We start from the raw sequence: 22,184 nt of genomic DNA on the forward strand, positions 1-22,184 counted from the left end.
TAAATTTCATTGAATTTCGTCAGTAGACTTTTGTTCAGCCAATTTTTAGTAGATGTCTCTTGCCTGGCAACTACGTACTCGAGCCAACAAGGCATCCAATCCAATCCGTTCCTGTAGCCACAACGCAGTAGCGTGGTTACAGTGGCAGCAATGACCAATGCTAAGCCTGCCTTTGTTGTGGGAAACATGGTGCGCTGATGATCGCAGTCGCGTCTTTCACAGCTGAAATATGCTGGAAAGTGCAATTTCCAGCAGTCGTGTTTAAGCCGTGGTGCTTATTATAAGGAGTGAATTTCTCTGGAAACGTCAAAACTTGCATCGGGTAAAGTGCAAGCCATGTAGGAAAACCTTTGGCATATCATCAGAGGGAGAGTCGGCCCTCAAAAGTCGCATGAAGAGGGCAAAGCACATAGTACCATGTGGAGCTACCTGACAACAACTATTCATGAGCAATGCATCGAGCCAGCTCCATTGTCGTTGGATGTGAGCAGCCTGTCCAAAGCGCATGGGTGTGTGACCTATACGGAGATACTGTGGACCCTGAAAATGGTAACATTGCCATTTTCCTAGAACTCGTCGTCACACACAGGGAAATTGTTCAAGAAACTATTCCTGGATAGCGAAATTTCTAAGGCATTTTCCTGTGGTGAAAAGAAATCTGCATACGTAGTGTGCCATGGTCTGAGACTTTTTTTCTCTGGTGCCTACAATGTGAATCAGAGCAGTCTGATGTTTGCACTATTCTGTTTGATGAGTCTTTGAACCGACAGACCTTCAGAGAAAACAGATAAAACAGATGTCCATTTATTTGAGGTGCTTGAGCACAATGCCCGAGCATGTGACCATGAGTAACCACTGCTGTTGGCCAAACTGAAGCTTGCTCTCGGCATCACAGTGATTCTGAAACCATTTGATACCAACTGGACAAACCACTCATGTACATTTTGAAAAGAGATCTGGAATGTCTCGTGAGGAAACTTCGCGCAAGATTCATGAAGTGCTCAGTGCTGTCAGCGTCCACGGGAATTTTCGGCATGCTCAAAATGGGCCTCGTATACCCAAATAACCATGTATCCTCGGAGAAAGGTGCGATTGGGCATGCTGCTGAGTCAAAGCAGCGAAGGTGAGCACCAAAGACGTATTTGCCCTGAGGATGGAATGCAAAATCGCCATATGATTATGAGGCATGCTGTAGTGGGGGACTCTGGATTAATTTTCACCACCTAGGGTTCTTCAACGTGCACTCAATGCACGGTACACGGGCGTTTTTGCATTTCGCCCCCATCGAAAGTCAGCCGCCGAAGCCAGGATTATCCTGCACCCTTGGGCTTAGCAGCGCAACACCATAGCCACTACACCACCACAGTGGGTGTAAAATGCCACCTGAACCCTAGATTGATAAGTCGGCAACTAACACAAAGAAAGTGATAAAATTCGTGTATGTTTTAGGGTTTCGGCAATGTTTGGCCACGATGCACAGTGGCTAGGCTTGTGCAAATAGTAATATGTTGGTTCGAAGCGAATAGTCCTTGGGGTCGAATACTTTCGAAGCGAATTCGAATAGTTGTCAGGTGTCTGAAGAACAAAACTGAGCAGTTTAAAGTTGTTTTATACCAAAATTCTTTATTTTTGAGGTTGCAACATACAAAGGCATCACAGAGAATCCTGTGATAACTTATCCTAACCAGTAAAAAAATTTGATGTATATAGACTAGTTGTAGAAGGGAGATACAACCTACAACACACACACATGCATAAAACATCACAGAAAATCATTTGGTAATATATTTTAAGTAAAAAAAATAATGGCATATAGACTAGCAGCTCCACAGGCAGTGAAGAAGGTGCCACCTTCTACTAGTTGAAAGTCTACATCACACACAGAAAAAAAAGATTGTTTGATAACATGTTTCAATAAAAAAAATATCACAGCTCTACATGCAAGTAAAGGTGTTCCCTTCTACAGTTAATAAAATGAAAGTAAAAAATTCTCATGCAGAAAAACTAGTTGCTCCACATGCTGGGGAAGAAGGTGCTGCCTTCTGCAGGTTACAATGGCACCTGCTGTCGAAAATAACCTTTCACTTGTTGTCTGGGTTGCTGGCACTGAAAGGTGCCTGCGGGCTACCCTTACAAGGGATGGGTGAAGGTGGCTGCCTTTGCTCTTCCACCAATCGAGTGGGTCCTCACAGCAAGAAAGGAGGGGAGCTCTCGGGTAGTTCTGAACATCAGCTTTGATGGAAGGACCAGTTTTCATAGATCCACCTAATGCAAAGCTAGCAAAGGCCCCCCATACAGATACATCTTGGGAGCTATCTAAACCTGTATCACTCTCACTTGATGCTTCGCCGCATACAACTTGCACTGTTCCCTCTGCTGCTTTGGTAAGAATAGTGCAGGCCCACTTCTTCTCTGCCCTTTCCATATACAGTAAAAGCTCGATGATGCGAATCTCACGGGGTCACGAAAAATATTCGTATTAGCCGAAATTCGTATCATCGAAACACAATTAAAACTACTGTCGAATCTCGATAATTCGAACTCGAAGGGGCCCGAAAATTTGTTCGAATTAAAAGGACGTATTTTTGAAGTATTCGTGCACCATAGCAGGATGCACGAACGGTGCGAGTCGTGAAATATCGCGGCGCGCAACCGCATAGCAAGCGCGGGCCACGAAACTGTCCACGCCGGCTAACGGTCGCTGCCCGATAACGACAGAAAATGAAGCTTCAGGGAGCCAGCGGGCGGCGCCGGCACACGGGTGCGCGCGGAGACCGTCGAAGGTGAGGGAGGAGGGCGGCAGGGAAGCGGATATGGCCGCGTCAAATCCGCCGCTTCGGTGGCTCCCCTCGCCCTCCCTCTCAACTCCCTCGTAGCTCTCTCACCTTCGACTCCGCGCGCACATCTCCGTGCACGCCCGCCGCCGTGCTGGCGCCAGCTTATTTTAGCCGCCCCCTGAAGTTTCGTTTTCTGCCGTTATCGGGAAGCGAGCGTTTGCGGGCGTGGCAGTTTCGTTGGCCCGACTGTGCCTCCGCCGCTGCTTTCCTCTGCGCTGCTGCCGCAGCGTGCAAGGTCAACATGTGACTTGAAAATAGAGGAGAAGGGTTCACTGCCATTTTATCCGCGTGGCTGAGACGTCGGCACTAGTGTGTGCTAGAATACGGTTGTCTAGAACACTCTAGTCGGCACGTACACGCTTGTTCCGGCGCGATGCAGAAACAGCGACCTTGCAATTTGAGAGGGGGAAATTTCCGCCGCGGTTTTTTTTCCCCGTTCCTTCGCGCGCGGCATTGAGGGGTCTCTCCTGAGCTTTTGCTCTATGGCGGTGTCGGAGCAATGCCGGCCAGAGGCGCCGCTGCGTTATTTGGCGCGCTGCTAAGAGCATTGTCGGTACGCGGTATGTTCGAAGTAAGCGTGTTCGAATTAATGAGATTCGACTGTAGCTAAATTAAAGAGTCAGAGGTGAACTCACTCAGGCACATGTACGTAAAAAGCATTTATTTCTTGAAGCGCCACCGCTTCAAACTCTTTGCGCCCAGTCGCGGAGTCCGCGCTGTCGGGCGCCGCGCCTCCGCACCAAAAGAGAAGGAGAGAAAGCGCGTGACTGCGCGCTGTTCTCTTTCGCGGCCGTCGGTGGGGCGGCGTTTATTTGTATCAACCGACGCAGGCTGAAAATCGATTCGTAACAACCGTTCTCTAGCACGTTGCAAAGTAATGGGGCTCGGCCGGGACGACAGAAAAATTCGTATCATCCGGAAATTCGTATTAGCCGTGATAGTATCATCGAGCTTTTACTGTAGCAGGCATCCTTAAATTTTGGATCTAGCAAGATCGCTAGGGCTGTGTCCTCAGATGTCTTGACACCAGGAAACCTTGCCTTGATGCTGCGTGCCAGACTTGAAGCAAATGCCGATGACTCATCTGATTGAGCTGCGTTTTGAGCAAATACAATGCCAGTGCACTCCAGCAATGGAATTACTTGGGACAACGTGGGCTATTTGTCCCTAGATAGCTCTGTTGTGGCTTGAGCAAGTGGATCGAGTACCTTCACAGCGGCAGTCATCAGCTTCCATTCAGCTGCAGTGAGGTTATCAACCGCATCACACTCCAAAAGCTCCACGGTGATCGGTTTGCGAAGCTTGAGCAGCCTTGTCATCATCTGATGCTTGCTATTCCAATGCGTCGGAACATCTTGCACCACTTCCAGGGCATTCCGCAGCATTTCCCTTAGTACTTCCATAAGGCGCGGCCGAGCCTTTGAGCTTTTCTTATAGCGGCCAACGATAGCCCTGGCCTTCGTGCACAGTTGGGAAAATCCAGGTATATCCGGCTTGACATCACTCACACACAACTGCAGCGTGTGCCCGAAACATTTTATGCTTATCCAAGGCGACTGTGTAATTGCTGCAGTGAAATTTCTTCCATTATCTGTAACAACATACACTGGCACAGTACCTGGATCGGGAAGGGCCCACTCCTCCATCACGCTATTTAGAAACAGCACCAAGTTTCCGGCTGTGTGAGCGTCTGCCATTTCTGTACATGCCAGTACGTGCACATGAAGTTGAAATGAGCTGTCCATGACGTGGGCATGTTACCGACAAGTAGCTTTCATTAACACGCGATGTCCAATTGTCCGTTCTTATTGAAATTGCCTCGACTCCACCATCAATCACCGCCTGAAGGCTGTTTATCAAGTTTTGCTTCTTCAAAGCGTAAAGCGCCCGAATTATTGCTCTGGAAAACGTTGTCCACGACGGCACAACATACTCGGGCATAGCAGCGTTCATAACGGCCACAAAGCCCGGCTCCTTAACAACTCTGTAAGAATGCATCCCGGCCTTTGTCATTTGCTGTGCTTTTGGCGCCGTATGTTTCAGCTTCGGCTTGAACCGGTCAGCAACTGAAGGCTGTTGCACGTCAGGCTTAGCACTAGACTTCACGCTTTTCCGCGCACAACATTCCTCTTCGTATGTCACGAAGACATCCGGGGGCCTCTTTAAATGCGTCGCCAGAGTCGTCGTAGTCATTAAGAGGGAGCTTTACAGGGCGTCTTCAGAATGGAGTGGCACTTAAGACACTGAGTTTCTTGGCCAGGCGGGACCTTTACAAAAAAGTTCCATATCGGGTTGGCACCCGTAGACACATTGGCCATGTCACTTGACTGAAGTAACTAATGCACACTGAATTTCAAGCGCGGAGTGCGATAAACACCTGCGCACTGCACGTGTGCCACACGGTAACCAAACAATGAAACGGGAGCCTTGGCGAACGTGCGCGTGTAAGATTGCTACGACAATGCGCTGAATGTGGCTTAGCTTGTCTTGGCTCCACATGTAGTCAAGATGTAGGCCTGATATCAATGGCACTGCAGCTTGCCTAACGAAACCGAAACTCCTGATAGTACTTGCATGCAGTTTTGATATTCGTTCACCCCGAATACTTCGAAATATCAGAAATTTTAAATTCGGGTCGAAGCAAATTCGAATACTGTAATATTCGTTCCAATGTTCGAAGCGCTCGAATATTCGCACAAGCCTAGCAGTGGTGCATCACGTGCAGATCTCAGATATGCAAATGATTTAAGTCGCTGTGCACTTTGCTGCCAGCCACCGGCATTATCAGCGACTTAGGCGTAGTGGGTGCAACGGCTCGAGGCATGTGATCTGCACCCTGAAAAAACACTGCTGCATGGTTCATGTGTGACAGTCGGTGCCTGCTCAAGAACCACTGTGTCGCGATTGCTGTCGCCTTAACCTACTGCAGATAGAGCATGCATGGACATAAGGCTGGGCACACTCTGGCTTGAATGTGGCACAGTGCATAGGAGAAAAAAAGTCAATGTTCTTGTAGTTCTTTTCTGAGCAACGGTCATAACAAATAGTACAGCACCACTTCGTTTTGGTTGGGTGTGGGCACAGCTTCTGCCTTGCTCATTTGTTACTTTTGCATCGCCACCACCAATCCTGAGCTTATTGCTTGACAGAAAATGCGAGGAGTGGCGGTTGGCACAGGGTCAAATGCACAACCTTCAGCATAACAACTTATTGGCCTACTGTATTTACTCGAATCCAGGCCGACTCCGATTCTAAGCCGACCCCCCAAAAGTCCGAAGCCAGAAAAAAAAATAACTTACCTTGAATGTAGGTCAAACAAAAAAGCAAGGACAGTATTCAGAAAATGAAACGGCATTTATTAAATATGAACATGCCAAGCTCATTCTATGTCACCATTGCTGCTATCCTCGCTGCTATATTCCTTATCGCTGTCATCTTCAAACAGTGCACTATATTCAGTACCATCAAGCGCATTAGAGATGCTGCACTTTTTGAAGGAGCGCACAATCAATGTTCCTGGGTAAATGCCATTCTCGTTGCGGCGCACGCAAAAAGCATCTCCCGTGGCCCTTTAAAACGACGGACGTTTTTTTCATCGATGCCGAAGTCCCGCCCGGCTTGAACGTTTGACGATGCCTCTACGGCTAGCACAACTATTTGTTAGCAAGCGACACTATAGTGGCATCACCTGTTTGGTGCCATTACGAAAACGCCACGCTGCGCGCCGGTACTACGCCATACCAATACGACACAGGTCAAAATGGCGATGTCACTCGTGTGCTTCAGTTGGCTACTGGCGCGGCTAGTAGCGGCTGCGATACTGACTTTTCTAGATGGCGCTAACTATGCACAATATTTATCAGTTTCAGTTAAAAACTGGTGCGTTTTTTAAAATCCTCGAATCTAAAAATTATCGTGTTTTACGTGCCAAAATCACGATCTGATTATGAGGCACGTCGTAGTGGGGGACTCCAGAAATTTGGACCACCTGGGGTTCTTTAACGTGCACCTAAATCTAAGTACACGGGTGTTTTCGCATTTCGCCCCTATCAAAATGCAGCCGCCGTGGCCGGCATTTGATCCCGCGACCTCGTGCTTAGCAGCCCAACACCATAGCCACTAAGAAACCATGGCGGGTTCCTCGAATCTACGCCAGCCCTAGAGTTTCGTATATGATTATTTAAAAAAAAAAGAACTATCGGCCTAGATTCGAATAAATACAGTATATTTTTACTGTTGACAATGTAATTGCAACACTCCAACATATTGTAAGATAATCAAACTTACTAATAAATGCATGTGCATATTATGAATCAGTATTTGATTTGATATTCGAAGGTAATATTCATTTTCTATTTGTATTTAAGAAATTGTTATATTTTTACACTCCTAATTTTACTGAGGGCAGGGTTAAAGAAAATGCTTGCTATTTCCCCTCTCCCTTTTTCTGGTTGTATTTTTTGTAAATTTTGAAGTTTGCAGGTGCGCTCTCGTTTCAAGAAAGTGTTTCTGGGCTTATTTAATATGGCCAACCGACTGTCCAAATTCCCTCCACTGTGTTCTCTGCAGGCTACGAAGCCCCTGAAGACTGTTCAGTACCGCCGCCACCTCCAGGGCTGGAGCCCATTCTTCTGCCCTCTCAAGCTGTGCTGACGGGCTATGCAATACCGCCGCCCCCGGATGTGCAGCCGATCATCGACAAGATGGCCATCTATGTTGCCAAGAACGGCGAAGACTTCGAGACCATCGTCAAAAGCAAAGGTCTGTGCATTCTGTTCTTGCATGATGGCTAGAGCATAACGTATAATCAGCTGCCGAGGTAAAATAAAAAATAAGCTAGTTCAGAAGTGCATACAGAAAATCGTGCGTTCACAACAATGAACACAAAGCAATGCTTTTGAGTTAACAGTGCAAATACAGTTTGAGTGCCATCCTTGGATGATGGCTTTGACGTTCCTTTGATGTTGGCGTTGCCAGCAGTACGACCGCTTCGGAGCCTTTGTTTTATATCTGACTGTAAAGTGCAAGCTATTTTCGAAGCCATATTCTTGGTGAAAAGGTGCACGTTAGAACTATGTAAATGTGGTATGCATATTCTAAAGTAGCACTAGAGCCGGTGTTCAGCACTAAAGGTAGGAAGGAGTCCGAGACGTATATCTTGGAGCCTGAATCAAGCCACTGTTACAAATGCAGGAAAACTTGGAAACAAACACAACATTGCATAATAGTCGCTTTCGACTTCTCCACGCTTTTAATATGATGGTATAGGGCCAACAGCACCAATATTTGTGTGATTTTTTGTTTCTTTTTGCCTACGCTTATGTACTGTACTCCTTTTGCTTGTGCACAAGCGCTAACTTGACGCATCCAAGTTTGAGAACCACTGCTCTTACCATTCCCACTTGCTAACTCAGCGAGAGAACTTGACCTTGGCATAACGTGTGCTTACTTTCTAGGTGACAAGCGCTTTGAGTTCCTGCTGCCCGACCACGAGTACCACCAGTACTATCTGCACAAGAAGCAGACATACCTCAACGAGCGAACTCAGCAGCAGCAACAGGAGCAGCAGCAGGCCCAGGAGCCAGGTGCCACGCAGGCTGAACCAGAGGACAAGCCCAAACCTGCTGAAAACGACGAGGAGACCGACTCTGTTGCTGATGCTGCAGAGCCAGCTGAGGAGCACTACGACGTGGTGGGCCCCAAGTTGGAGAATGGGCTCAGCGTTGGGGATGACGGCGGCGTGGTGGACTCCCGCTCGGACTCTCCCTTCTCCAACATCGACAGCAACGACACAAATTCCCAGTCAGGGTTGGCGACTCCCGGTGACAGACCTTACAACAAAGGCAAGCAGTTCGGTGGTGCATCGCACGGCCCTCTGATGTGAAATTTCGTTTCTCATGTCGCATACCTCAATTTTCATGTTACGAGTAAAGTGTGGAAACATTGCAGCCTGCAGTTGTGCAGTTGAATCAGTCAATCGGTTGAACCAATAAAGCATTTTCATGAGAGGGGGTCCAAGTCGTGTAAGCCAAGCTCAAATTCAATTCAATTGAAGCGCCATATGCTACGGCTTTACTTTGAAGCTGGTTCGGCCTAGCAGCACCCGCGGGACTTACTCGGCATTGAGCCAGCACCATTGAGTGGCGGTGGTTTGCTTATGTGATCGACACAAAAACTCTTCGCCAGCGGGGGCTTGCACGGCATGCCTTTGCGGGAAGCTTGCTGCTAGTGTATTCGTTTCATAAATGCTATTTAAAGTGCTGTTTGCAATTTCTGCAAGTGGCCGGAAATGGTTGCATTGTATTTACACCATCCAGACAAAATTTATCAAAACATCTGTCTGTTGTAGCCAATAGTCCGTTATGGCCGCGTCTGTTAAAAGCGGAATTTGTCGCATTGATAATATAGGCAGACCAAACAAAGTGAGAAGAATGGTCTGTTATTTCCAAGAATATGTTGTATGCGAATACATTGTAACAGGCATTGACTATTGTGGTTCAGTGCTTATACTATCGGTGTTCTCCGCCAAAACAGTGCTTTGAAAAGTAGTTGCTCCAGGCTCATTTCATGGGTCCTTATGCCCTACAATGCTTGCTCCCAGGTCCTGTAAGTTTTACACTCAAGCTTAAGGATTTGGAAGGAAAGGATAAGAAGCGGTTGCCACTTAATGCTGATGAATCAGACTCGGAAGGACCAACTGAAGCTACAGCCCCAACTGCACCAGCAGCACTGACTGCCGCTACACCCACCGAGGAGGCAGCGAAGGTGGCGGAGAAGACTGTCAGAGATAAGCATTCAGGTATGAATGGTGTTCTATGTGTGTAGCAAACATGTTGACACCCTTGCAGAAAACTTGGTTTTAATTTTGCAACCAAATGGCTTATAGGGACACAAAGAGGAATAAGGCTGTATCGGTAGATTACCGTAAAAACCCGCTTATAATACGAGGTGTTATTTGGGGATAGCAATAAGGGGGAAAAAAAAAGTTTTCACCCGCACATAATGCTAGCGAGGAAAACCCACAGAAAGCATTTACAATCTAATCTCATTAATTCGAACTGACGCTGCGGTCCCGTCAAAGTTATGTGTATTGCTATGGGCGAAAACGCCCAGTAATTCGAACGCGAAAGCATTTGCGATGGTTAATTCGAACATGCGGCGCACCGACAATGCCCTCAGCAGCGCTCCAAATCACGCGGCGGCGCCTCTGACCGGCATTGCTCAGACACCGCAATAGAGCAAAAGTTTAGGATAGACCCCTCAACGCCACGCGGAGAAAAAGAAAACGAAAAAAAAAACGCGCGGCGGCAATTTCACTCTCAAATAGCAAGGTCGCCGTTTCACCGTCGCGCCGGAACACGCATGTACGAGCCAACGTCTCGACAAACTTCCCAACAACGGCAGAAAACAAAACTTTTGGGAAAGGGCTAAATTGGCGACGCGCTGGCAGGAGTGGCAGCGGGCGCACATGGAGCCAGTCGAAGGTGGGGGGAGCTACGAGGGAGTTGAGAGGGATCGAAGCAATGGCGTTACCAAGGCCAAATGCGCTTATCTGTCGCCGTTGTAACTATGCAAATGGGATGTCATCCGAGCGGTGAGTGCTGCCCTCAGTGACACCGAAGTGCCGCCCTGCGGCGTAATTTCCAATGGCCTTGGCAGCTAAAATAACTTTCCTTTTAAAGGCAGCTGGGTACTACTTTCGTGGTCCCTGATCGTGCCCATATCGCCATCGGCATTTCAAAATGGCCGCCTCGTACGCGCTTCAAGCCTAGCTGCCGTAGCTCCCTCCATTCTTAGCGTGGTCAAAATGGCGCCCGTTGAAAGCAGCAGCAGCCCACCGACGCCACCGCAAGATGACGCATACTCCGCTAGGAGTTTTGATGATGATAGCAGTGAGCAAAAACAAACCCGAAACTGCAAATTTTACGCTGCAAACTTTGGGATCCGCATATAATATGAGGCAGAAATTTTACATGGTAAAATTTTGAAAAGAAACCTCGTGTTATAGGCGGGTTTTTACGGTACATTTCGGGAATAATAAGTGCCGTATTTACTCGAATCTAACACGCAATTTTTTTTTTTCCGATAAAACGGGTCCAAACATTAAAATTGAGTACGACCCTAAATCTGCGTTACCATATCGCCATCGGCATTTCAAAATGGCCGCCTCGTACGCGCTTCAAGCCTAGCTGCCGTAGCTCCCTCCATGTGCTGCAGTATGCGTGCTTAGGCATTAGTCTACCGTCTGTCGTCCCGTTTTCTGCGTTTGCTCTATCAGCACGAAGTGCCGAGTTCATCATGATGCCGCATTTAAAAAGAAAGTGATCGTGTGTGCGGAGACAGACGGAAATCGGGCCGTATCGCAGGCATTCAGAGGACCCGATACTTGCGTGCAGGACTGGCACAAACAGAAGGAAAGGATTTTCGCCAGCAAAGCATCACGAAAGGGTTTCAGTGGACCGAAGCAGGACGTATTCTGCGACGATCCGCTTCTGTGATATGATTGCCTTGGCCCTATCCTGAAAGCAATCTACAACGGGGAGAGTCCACCGCGCACTGTTTTCGCCGCTTAAAAGTTCGCATTCAAGCGAGAGGCGTGCTAGCACGAAGGTCAATTCGCTCGCCAGTGCTGCCGCGCTTCGTCACTCAAGCGTTTTGACAGTGAGCTTCCGTGGTCATCGAGCAAGTTGTGTTCATGTTCGCTTGTGCGCGCATGACACCATGCTTGTTAATTTAGTTAGTAAGCAAATGTTTACAAGTTTATACAGCCGATAAAACTACTATCCTTACTTCGTATAGCTGTCTAATAATTTGTAGGGATGGGCGAATAGTGAAATTGAGGTTCGAAGCGAATAGTGATTTGGTCGAATAATATTGAATCGAATAGTATATATCACATATTACAGTAAAACCAAGTTAATTCGAATTTCACGGGACCAAAAAAAAGAAGTCCGAATTAAACCGAATGCCGAATTATCAGGGTATCCAGAAAACAATAAGCAAATGCTTACTACGTCAGCACGATTTTATTAGTGTAATGGATGAGCAAATCCTTTTGCTATTTTGTACAAAGGCAGTGCGGAAGCTGCGATTGTCATCTCGTGACTGACTGGCTCTCGCAGCGGTGATCGAGGCCTCGCGACGTCCTTCGCAGCACGGCCGCGGCGCGCACCATCATTTGCGACACACTTTGCACCACCGCGCGCACATCCCGATTATTTTTTCACCAGTAAGATGATCGCCAACAGATCGCACGTCCATCGCGATGTAGGCAATGCTTTTCATCCTCGACAGCTTTGCACCGAGTCAAACCGAAACACCTGTTTGTCGCAACCGCGGCTGCTATCGACGCGATTATGAACTGCGACTTTGCGGTGCTTAAGGCACGCGGCCGACGCACACAGATTCAGAACGAAACTACCGTTCGCTGCAACAAGTGCAAACGAAATCGCGGTCGCTATCTATGCGCATAGATCATGGATGGCCACTACGCAAACTTTTCAGGCACGCGGCGGACGTGCGTACAATAGAACCTCGCTGATACGTTCCTGCTTAATACGATTTCCCGGCTCCTACGTTCGCAATCGCGGAAAATAAACATAACCCCATAGAGGAATGTGTTAATACATTCCGGTTAATACGTTCCCGGAAAATACGATTATTCGGCAGCAACGCTCAGCATTGCGGCAAACTGCGTTCGTATGATACGTTCTGCAGCGAAAAATTATCATTCGTTGTGCAAAAAGGCCGCTCTCACGTGCTTGTGAAGAGCTAAGTGGCAGACAGCCACGCGCTCCATCCCTCCCCCCCCCCCCCCCTTTCCTCCGCGACTTCTGTGCATTGCTCGTTCGCCCGAAGTGACGAAGCGTGGCAGCAGCAGCGAGCGAATTGACCTTTGCGCTACCTCGCCCCTCGCTTCAACGTGTACTAAGTGGCGAAAACAGGCGAACGCGGCGCGCAGGGCGCTACGACTTGCCGAGATCGTAGCGGAGGTGGTGGCGGATGAGGCGGCGCCTGAAGACTGCTGCGAAAACAAAGGCTTGCGCCCACCGGCTACCTTTGCCGAAGCCCTTGCTGGCCTGGAAGCCTTACAAAGCTTCTTTCGCATGAAAGACAACAAAAATGCGGACAAGGGTCTGCAATGTGCGCAAAAGGAGTTGTTCCTGTCCAAGGGTGTGACGCACCAGCAGAAAATAGTCGAATCTCGATAATTCGAACTCGAAGGGGCCTGAAAATTTGTTCGAATTAAAAGAACGACTTATTTTTGACGTACTTGTGCACCATAGCGCTATGTACGAACGGTGCGAGTCGTGAAATATTTCAATATTTGAAATATCTTACCATTTGAGTGAGGAAATTTTCGCCGCGGTATTTTTTTCTTTCTTTTTTATTTCTCCGCGCGGCGTTGAGGGGTCTCTCCTAAGGTTTTGCTTTATGATGGTGTCGGAGCATTGCCAGTCGGAGGCGCCTCCATGTGATTTGGCGGGCTGCTGAGAGCATTGTCGCTGCGCGGTTATGTTCGAATTAACTGTCGCAAATGCTTTCGCGTTCGAATTACCGAGCGTTCTTACCCATTGGAATACAAATAACTTTGACGGGACCGCAGCGACAATTCGAATTAACGAGATTCGACTGTTACTATGTTTTGCAAGAAATAAATGTTTTCTGCCTTTGCTCCTCAATAATGGGCTTGTCAGCTTCAATTTTTGCTGGATTCGGATTGCACGTTCTCCCGGATCGTACGTTTATTTTTCGCGTATTTTTTGAAAACGTATGAACAAGGTTCTACTGTATTGAATCAAAACGAAACCACTTTTTGCCGCAACTGCTGCGGAAGAAACTACGGCAGCTATCGACGCGATCATGGATGGTGACTATGAAATCCCGCGGCCAACGCGTTGTTATGCGTGGCGGTAAACGCAATAAAGGCACAAATAGGCACGAAGCGTTGTGTCGTTGCTGTCAATCTGTAATTCCCGTACATTTTCCATTGATGACTATGGTGATGCGGACTCCGCAGCTTCGTTTCGGTTGTATGCTATCACCGTTCCTGCTTTTTTGCGTTGCACATTTCTGGCTCTCTAATGCAAAAACATATAGCCTTCGAGATTTATGGTTGATGTATGGCAGACATAATGTGAAGCATAGCCTTCGAGATGTGTACTGGCCGTCAGTGGCTTCTGGCTGCCTATTCGGTAGCGCCGAATAATTCGAAAATATTGAATGCCTGAATTCTAATCGAAGCGAATAACGAATATAGAATTATTCAATCGAATATTCGACAATACCAAATATTCACCCATCCCTACTAATTTGCAATGTCAATCGATTCTTTGCCTTTCAGGGGAAACTGCTACTTTTTGTTATTCATCCCAACTTTAGTGCATTGGGAGTAAATCTTTGTTTTTCCAAATGAGAGAAAGTTGTATTTCTGTATGAAAACATGAGGTGCATGGTACTGTAAAGTATTTTTTTTCTCTCTCTTTTGGTCACAGAACATAGGGGCGCGTTACTATCGAAGGCGCATTAGAATAGAGCAAATACAGTATTTTTTGCCTTTGGTGGGGGCTTCGTACGCCAGAAAGGATAAAAAAATAACAGATCAACACAAATGGCTACGCCTCCTTCAAATCTGTCCATGCAGAGAACACTTATTGACACAACACCGCTATATCGGAAAATGTATATGCCAAGTGCCTAACATAATTACTTTTTGTTTAGTTTCTTTTACTTATGATAGGAATTTATACTTATTTGAATTGGTTCATGCAGCATCATGTCAGAAGCCTCTCCTGTGTCATGTGTGCCTCTGAGATCTGTAGTTACATACAGTATAGACCGCTTATAACGTAAGTCGCCGGAGTCCCGAATATCTGTACTATAAGCGGCACCGCACTATAACCAAAGCAACAATTTTCAAGGCCCGCACATATACAAAACATTTGCACCGAGCCGCCACGCGTATGCAACAGTCAAAGAATGTGGCTAGAACGTTTGCATTCAATTTACAGTCGAATCTCATTAATTCGAACCAAATCACGCGGCGGCGCCTCCGACTGGCATTGCTCCAGCACCGCCATAGAGTAAAAGCTTAGGAGAGACCCCCCCAATGTCGCGCGCGAACAAAAAAGCGCGGCGGAAATTTCACCCTCTCTCAAATGGCAAGGTCGCCGATTCTGCGTTGCGCCGGAACATGCGTGTATGTGCCGACGTCTCAGCCACGCTACTGTAGCCATGCGTAACAAATGGCAGTGAACCCTTCTTTCTCCTTTATGCTTCCTCTACTTTTTGGTCACGTGTTGACCTTGCACGCTGCAGCTTACGGCGCAGAGTGAAGCAGCGGCGCTGTCCCAGGCCGGCCAACGAAGCTGCCCACGCCGGCAAACGCCCGCTTCCCGATAACGGCAGAAAACGAAACTTCAGGGAGCTGGCGCCGGGCCGGCTTGAGAGGCGGCGCCTGCGGGCACGCACGGTGACAGTCGAAAGGGAGGGAGCTATGAGGGAGGGCGAGGGGAGCCACCGAAGCGGCAGAGTTACCGAGGCGAAAACCACTTCCCTGCTGCCCTCCTCCCTCCCATTCCACGGTCTCCGCGTGCGCCCTTCGCCGTGCTGTGTCGGCGCCACCCGTTCCCTTCCTTAAGTTTCGTTTACTACCGTTATCGTGAAGCAAGCCTTGGCCGGCGTTGGCAGTTTCGTGGCCCTCGCTCGCTATGCGCACCGTCATGTTTCACGACTCGCACTCAAGATTATGGTTTCAGCCTTACTGGCTGTTCGTTCGCACCACATGCCCTTCTCCTTCACTTCATCTTTCTTCCTCGAGCACTCCTTGGGGCACCCGTTTGAGGGGAGCGTTTGCCGTCTCCGCTGACTTCCGTACTTCCAGGCAGCCGCACTTTAACGGGTATTTCGTTTCCCACAACTGCACTATAAGCGATATGTGTATACATGGAGTGCTATGGGAAAATTAACGGGAGTCTGAAAAGACCGCACTATATCCGGTCCTGCACTATAAGCGGTTACATTATAAGTGGTCTATACTGTAGTTACACAAAGCAAAATTTTACTTTGGGTTTCCACTGGTTTATCATCTTATTTTACAAGCCCGCTGCGCGGGAGTCAGATACTTTACCACTGAGCCACGCAAGCGCTTGCTATCAGGCAGCAGAAAAATGCCCTATAAGCGTGCCCTATAGGCAGGCGCAGACGACCCGAGCCTCCGCCAGTATGGTGGCGCCATCTAATTAAAGTGCCTGCAAACGCTGCATGCGCAGGCGAAGACAGCGAGATGCGATTCAGACAATTCAGCAATCAACGCGATCCCAATGTGAAATGTGCGCCACGTATTCTGGGTACCTCTTCGGTACACGTTGTGGTGTCTCCTCGCAAGGTACGAACCACTGCTGAAGAAGCGAATCGTAGAGCTACGTGCGCGGCTAGAACCAGGCATTATTGGGCTCAGCAGACTGCTGTGCAGAGAGCATTACAAGCCGCAGCTCGCCGTCGACGCCAGGCGGACAGTTCAGATTGTTCTCGTCTAAACAAGGCAAAGAGACTTAGCCACGAAGACCCTGTTGTGAGTGGTGCCGAAATTGGAGCTACTCTTGCGCCGCTTAACCAGCTTACGTTGTGACTGTTCTGCATGTGTCGCGCAGGCCTGTGACTTTTTTTTTCTGAAGGAACTACTGCACTCAATATTTACTGTAATACATAAACAGAAAGCAAAATGAATGCACTTTTCTCGCATAAAAGTTTTATTAACAAGATTTATGTCATAAAAAAGATATAAATTGTTAAAATCAAGATTGTGCGATAAAATTGAACAAAGTTTGTAGAGATACACTTGTGTCTACAAAGAAAAAATGTTATGAAAATTGTGAGATATGCAAAATGTATTGTCATCTATCAGGCACTATCTCCGAAAAAATTGAAATTTTTCATGGAACAGGTATTTCTCTACAAAATTTTAACTGCAAGCACTACAGTTGGGCGTGCCAGGCTGCTGCCGCCGATTTTCCGGGCTGGTTTGCGTCGTCGTCACTTTCAGACCAAAAGTCCGACGAAAAGTCACTGTCCTCTGGCTCGCTGCTCTTCAATGTATCGATAGGATCAGCCGCAGAGGCAGCGGAATCGCAATATCTTATCTCCCAAAGCGCGCACACCGTTTTCGGAGCCGGACGTTTTTGTGCTCTGCTTTGATGAACACGAAACTACAGAGCGCGTTTAAAAATCACCGCTTGGTGGGAAAAATGCGAACTGCTTAAAAACAAAAATCTAGTTTCTTCTCTTTCACGTCCGATGGTGCAGTGTGTCAGGAGCTGGCGCGGAAGGTCTCGAAAGCGGTGTTTCAAACCATCGATAGCGGGCGGCCATTTTTTCGTTATTCTTTGACGATCGTGACACTTTGGAGCGCGTTTAAAAATCACCGCCTCGCGGGAAAATAGCGAACTGCTTAGAAAACTAAACTATAGTTCTCCTTCGGGTCCGATAGCGCAGTATGTCCATGAGCGGCGCGGAAGGTCTCGAAAGCAGTTTCAAACCATCGACAGAGGGCTAACCATGCCCAATGGGCGCGGTACGGAAAGAGTTAATGTGCGAGTTGCTCAGATTTGCATACACCTGCAGAGGTGTTTTTTCCCCTTAGTGAAACCTCCTGTAAGGGATGTTGCTCTCTTAATAATTTTTAGAGGGTGCATCATCGAAGGACCGGCTTTCCCCAGCTCGTCAGCTGCAGCTGGAACGCAAGAAACGCCTTGCCAAATTTCTCAGCATGATCAAGGACTCTCAAGGTGTTGGTGCCACGGGCTCTGTCACGGCAACATCAGCTGGACATCAGCACGATGGCTCCAAAGGTTCCAGTGGCACTTCTACGCCAAAGGAGCCCGCAAGCAGGTCAGATTTTGCTGTCAACAGGAGCTTTTCAGCTGGCAAACTGCATTTGTGGTGTCCGAAAACATTCATTCAGCAATTTTATGAGACACTTACAGCCACAAATAAGTTTGAATGAATGAATTTCTGCTACCACAATGTAAAATCTGTTATTTTTGGCAGACTTCAGCTGCTAGGAATATCTTACACAACCCTGTGAAATTATCAAGATTCTACTGTGCATATTTCATTTGGCATCCCATTTTCTAATATAAAAGCGTCTCTTTGATAACAAGAATTTAATTGTTGTCTGACGAGACACATAAATGCACTGTAATAATGTTCGTGCTTTACATTTTGTTATGGAGTTGTTCAAAAGTTTATTACACCTAATTGGCAGAGCAATAAAAGCATTTTACATTGTTTAGCATCATTATAAACGAATAGTACTGTATCATTCTTTACTCATCAAAAATATGGAAATGCTTCATGTATGACATGCAGGCTTGCGGATGTCTCACGAGCTCCGACCGACTCGCTTCCTGCTTCGCCTGCTTCCAACGCTGCGCGGGAGCGGAGCAATGACAGGGCCACTTCACCGGAGGCAATTTCTCCGCGGCACAGGTCACACAAATCGTCGTCCAAGTCACGCCATCGATCACGATCCCCCACCAGGCATCGTCACCGCCACCACCGCCATGGCAGAAACACCTCCCGGTCGCAGTCGCGGGAAAGACACCATCACAAACATCACCGGTCACCGCGTCAAGGAGTGTCTAAAAGGTTAGCTTGGCCAGTTTGTGATGGCCCCCGCCACGTGACCACTGGTTCGGGTTTTAAGCAATGACTTCTTGGCCAGCCACTTTTCATGGTTCTTGGTTGGAAATGGTGCTTGTAACGTAAACGTAAATCGACGAATTTATCAAGATTTGCTGAGTGTGTGACGGGGAGTGTGCGTAGGTTCAAAGCAGGAAATGGTGGGGGAGCTGCGGAGGAGTGTGAGGAGAAAGGTTGGTGGAAGCATGGAAGAGCGGTACGAAGAATGAGCATGCGCTATTAGTCAGAGCGCCGTGGAGGAGCGGGAAGGTGAAAGCAGCGGCTCTCACTGTTGGCTGGAAGCAGTGGCAATGTCATAAGAAAGAGAAGCGCTGACTCAGCAGAGATTGGCGGTGCCAGCTTTAGTTAGCACAAGCGATTGAGTCACTTGCTATCATGCCACTCTTCCCGGATGTGTTGTGCTCTTGTCCTTGCTGTAGCTGTCAATGTTTGGCCCTTTGGGTGAAACTGCAAGATTGTTTTATGAGAGAGGTGTCATTCCACTTCAACTGTGTCTCACACTGTTTTGAGATCAGTTCATATTCTTCTGAAGAGGTTTATGTTTATGGATGTTTATACCTGTGTCACGCGGGCAAGCTTAGTGTCAAACTGTGGGAGTGTTACTTTGCATTGGTGTCATTTACAGGCTGTCATGCCAGGAAGCTTTTGTGACTAGTGCGTAGCGTTGACGGCAGCAGTTACTAGAGTAAAGTGCAGCGCGAAAAGAAGAAGACACTCATGTTATTGCGCAAGTAATATTGCTTTTTTGTTTTTCAGCAGAGAAGCATGTGTCTGATGCTTTCAATGTTGGCTTTCAGCAGCCATCACTATTGCATACCTGCCAACTCTCCTGATTTGTCCGGGAGCCTCCCAAATTTTTCTCGCATCTCCCGATTGTACGGACGCGGCCTCAAATCTCCTGAAAAGTGGTCACCACTTTTTTTTTTCCGGCCAGTAATATAACCATGAAAAAAAGCGGCGCGGGAGCAGTTCGTCACTAACATGCACCGTGAATCGTGGTAGCGGCCGCCGGCACCACACCGAACGCGAGCAGCCGGCAGGCGCTGCCTTATTGGATTTTCCAGATTGGCTCGTCTCAGGCTGGGTTGAGTGTTTTTTCCATTTGTTATATGACCGTGAGTTCGCTAGGCTTCAGTTGACTTTGTCAGGTTGTCGAGTGAAGTGCGAATGCTGAACTACTCTGTTTCCCTGAGTTTCGTTGGAATGATCGATGGCACTTTCAAAAGCCAAGAATAAGTACTGTATTTTCAGGTCTATAACTCGCACGTTTGTATAAGACGCACCCCCCCCCCCCCTCCCCTCAAAACGGCAGTTTTTCCGGAAAAAGACGTATATATGTCGCACCGGTGTATAAGACGTAGCTGTTCATTCGGTAAGTGATTTAAAAAATTACAGTGTCGTTTCATTCTGTGAACGCGGGTCACGCGCAAGCGTATGAGTGCCATATATTTCTACTCTAGGCTCATTTGTGCCGTCATGGCTGCCGCGATGCTCCGTATAAAGTCCAAGGGCAATAACATCCTCCCCGCGCGCCGTATGCTGTATGTGCGAGTGAAAGCCTCCGACGGTGAGCCGAAGCGCGCACAAGGGAGGAATGCTGAGCGGCAAGGCACGCTGGCGCGGAAGGGTGGGGGGAGGGGGGGGTGAGCTTGTACTCTGGTAGCAACTACGTAGTTTGCGCAGCCTGCGCGCGCTGTATCTTGATAGCGATCTGCAGATGCGACGATTTTGGGTCCAGTCGTTCTGCCGCCGCTTGCGTTGCTGCTCCGTCTTATCGCAAGGTGCTCGGGAGCACGATCACGAAAAGAACCCGGCACCTTGATATCGCACACAAAACCCGGAGCAGTTAAGTCAACCAGTGTGCTTCACGTGGCCATAACATCGAATATGATTTTGACGGCAGTTTTTCTGGAAAAAAACGTACATGTACATAAGTCGCACCATTCTATAAGACGCACGGACGAAAAATTCAACAAAAAAAAGATGCGTCTTATACATGGGAAAATACGGTACGTACAAGTATTTCTGAAATCATACACGACTGAGTTTCTGTGCTTTGTCACTTCGCGGAGGCGTGACAAGTATGGACTCTGTACCACGTGCGCCGTTTCGCACGGTGGCACCATTTTTTTGGGGGGGGGGGGGAAGGGATGAAAACTTTTTGAACCCCCCCCCCCCCTCCTCGCGTGGTGATCTCCTGAATTTTCATGTTGCGAGGTTGGCAGGTATGCTATTGCATCTGCATGCCTGTCTGACATGTAGTTTGTCCTTTTACCCTAGTTGGTTGGAGTAAATCTTAGGTGGCCTGGAGGCACTGTGATTTTGCTGTGCATTTTCTACATTCACTTTTCCAGGAAATTTATGTTGCCGATCATGGCAGTCGGTTCTGAATGACTATTCCTGTCAATTGTCGCTGTGCTACCAAAGTGGCACTCACTGCATGGTACCCGAAATATGCCCGTCTGAGTGGGGTACGACGGTATTAATCTGGCATGAAAGTAGTAACCTGCAGATATCATTTGCTGAAAAAGTTTTTATGCTAGAACAGTGAACTTAGCACTGCACTGACAGCTGCTGTATGAACATTACCAGAAGAATGTTCATGCGGACTATTTTGCAGCTTATTTTATTTAGTATAGAGACTGATTTGTGATCAGTTAGTTTAATAATTTTGTTGCATTTTAAGTTGCCTTTAGCTATGCTTTTGAAATGCTAGCCAAATGTCTTTTTTTTTTTGGTCAGAACTGAATGCAGGGCAGAATGTCGTGTAAGTTTCACAATGATGCCTGCCATATGAAATGAAATACAACTTGCTATTGTCTTTCTTTTTTTTACGTACCATTCAGCTTTCTTTAGCATCTATGGACAACTTTTTTCATGATGAATTTTGGCTTGCCTGTTCTGCTGTTTATTTTTTCTTATGGCATTTTATTAACGTTCTGCTTCCAGGTCACATAGTAAAAGCCCATCCCCAGTGAAGAGGTCCAAAACAAGGAGATCGAGGTCAAGAAGTCCAGTGAGAAGAAAGTAGGAAATTTTGTAGAAATCTTGTACAGTAGTCCCATGGTTGTAAATAATACATTTGCAAGCTGCTGGTATTTGCAGTGTTCATTGTTTCATTTGCTTAACATGTGAGGTGACAATCGGGTGCGAGGGAATCGTGGGGTATTGCAGTCTGGCTTGTAGTATTTACTTGGTAACGTTTAAAGCCTGTTAAAACTGTAGTCTTGCAAAAAGGTCCTGGCTTTTCTATGTGCTTCTGAAATATTAGTCTTTTGTAATTAGACCCAAAACTGCCTGTTGATTTAGTTTCCATCTCATTTCTGGTTTGGAAACGGAACAACATGATTGGCTAATAATAGAGGCTGAGACCTGCTAGTGTGTGGATTCTTTGAATTTCTGCATCATGACTGTTGGCCAATAAACTGTTTGTGAAATTTTGTGTCACTGTTGACCGAATTTATTGCACAACAATGTGAGAAACATTAGGGCACGGGACTGGTTATAGTAGTTTCACAAAAAGATAGAACCGAGTGCTGAATAAAAATGTCACAGTTTCGCCCTAAGGGCGAAGCAATGAATGCGATAGCAACACAGCAATGTCATACGAAGTAAGGTGAGCGGCTTTGGTAGCAATATGAATTG

The 22,184-nt window shown here is 47.4% G+C and overlaps 1 protein-coding gene across 3 annotated transcripts in view; it reads left to right on the forward strand.

Moving 5' to 3' along the window:
- Positions 1–21,973, forward strand: part of LOC119461322 (splicing factor, suppressor of white-apricot homolog) — a 50,518-nt gene extending 28,545 nt beyond the window's left edge. For all 3 annotated transcript variants that reach the window (XM_037722587.2, XM_049672465.1, XM_049672466.1), the window contains exons 8-13: positions 7,407–7,598; positions 8,294–8,680; positions 9,439–9,636; positions 17,522–17,726; positions 18,207–18,485; positions 21,489–21,973. In XM_037722587.2, coding sequence (XP_037578515.1) covers positions 7,407–7,598; positions 8,294–8,680; positions 9,439–9,636; positions 17,522–17,726; positions 18,207–18,485; positions 21,489–21,570 — 1,343 coding nt within the window. In that variant the 3' untranslated portion in view covers positions 21,571–21,973. The remainder of the gene's footprint in view (positions 1–7,406; positions 7,599–8,293; positions 8,681–9,438; positions 9,637–17,521; positions 17,727–18,206; positions 18,486–21,488) is intronic.
- Positions 21,974–22,184: the final 211 nt, after the last annotated feature.

Source organism: Dermacentor silvarum, chromosome 8, assembly GCF_013339745.2.
Source record: "Dermacentor silvarum isolate Dsil-2018 chromosome 8, BIME_Dsil_1.4, whole genome shotgun sequence".
NCBI classification, from domain to species: Eukaryota; Metazoa; Arthropoda; class Arachnida; order Ixodida; family Ixodidae; genus Dermacentor; species Dermacentor silvarum.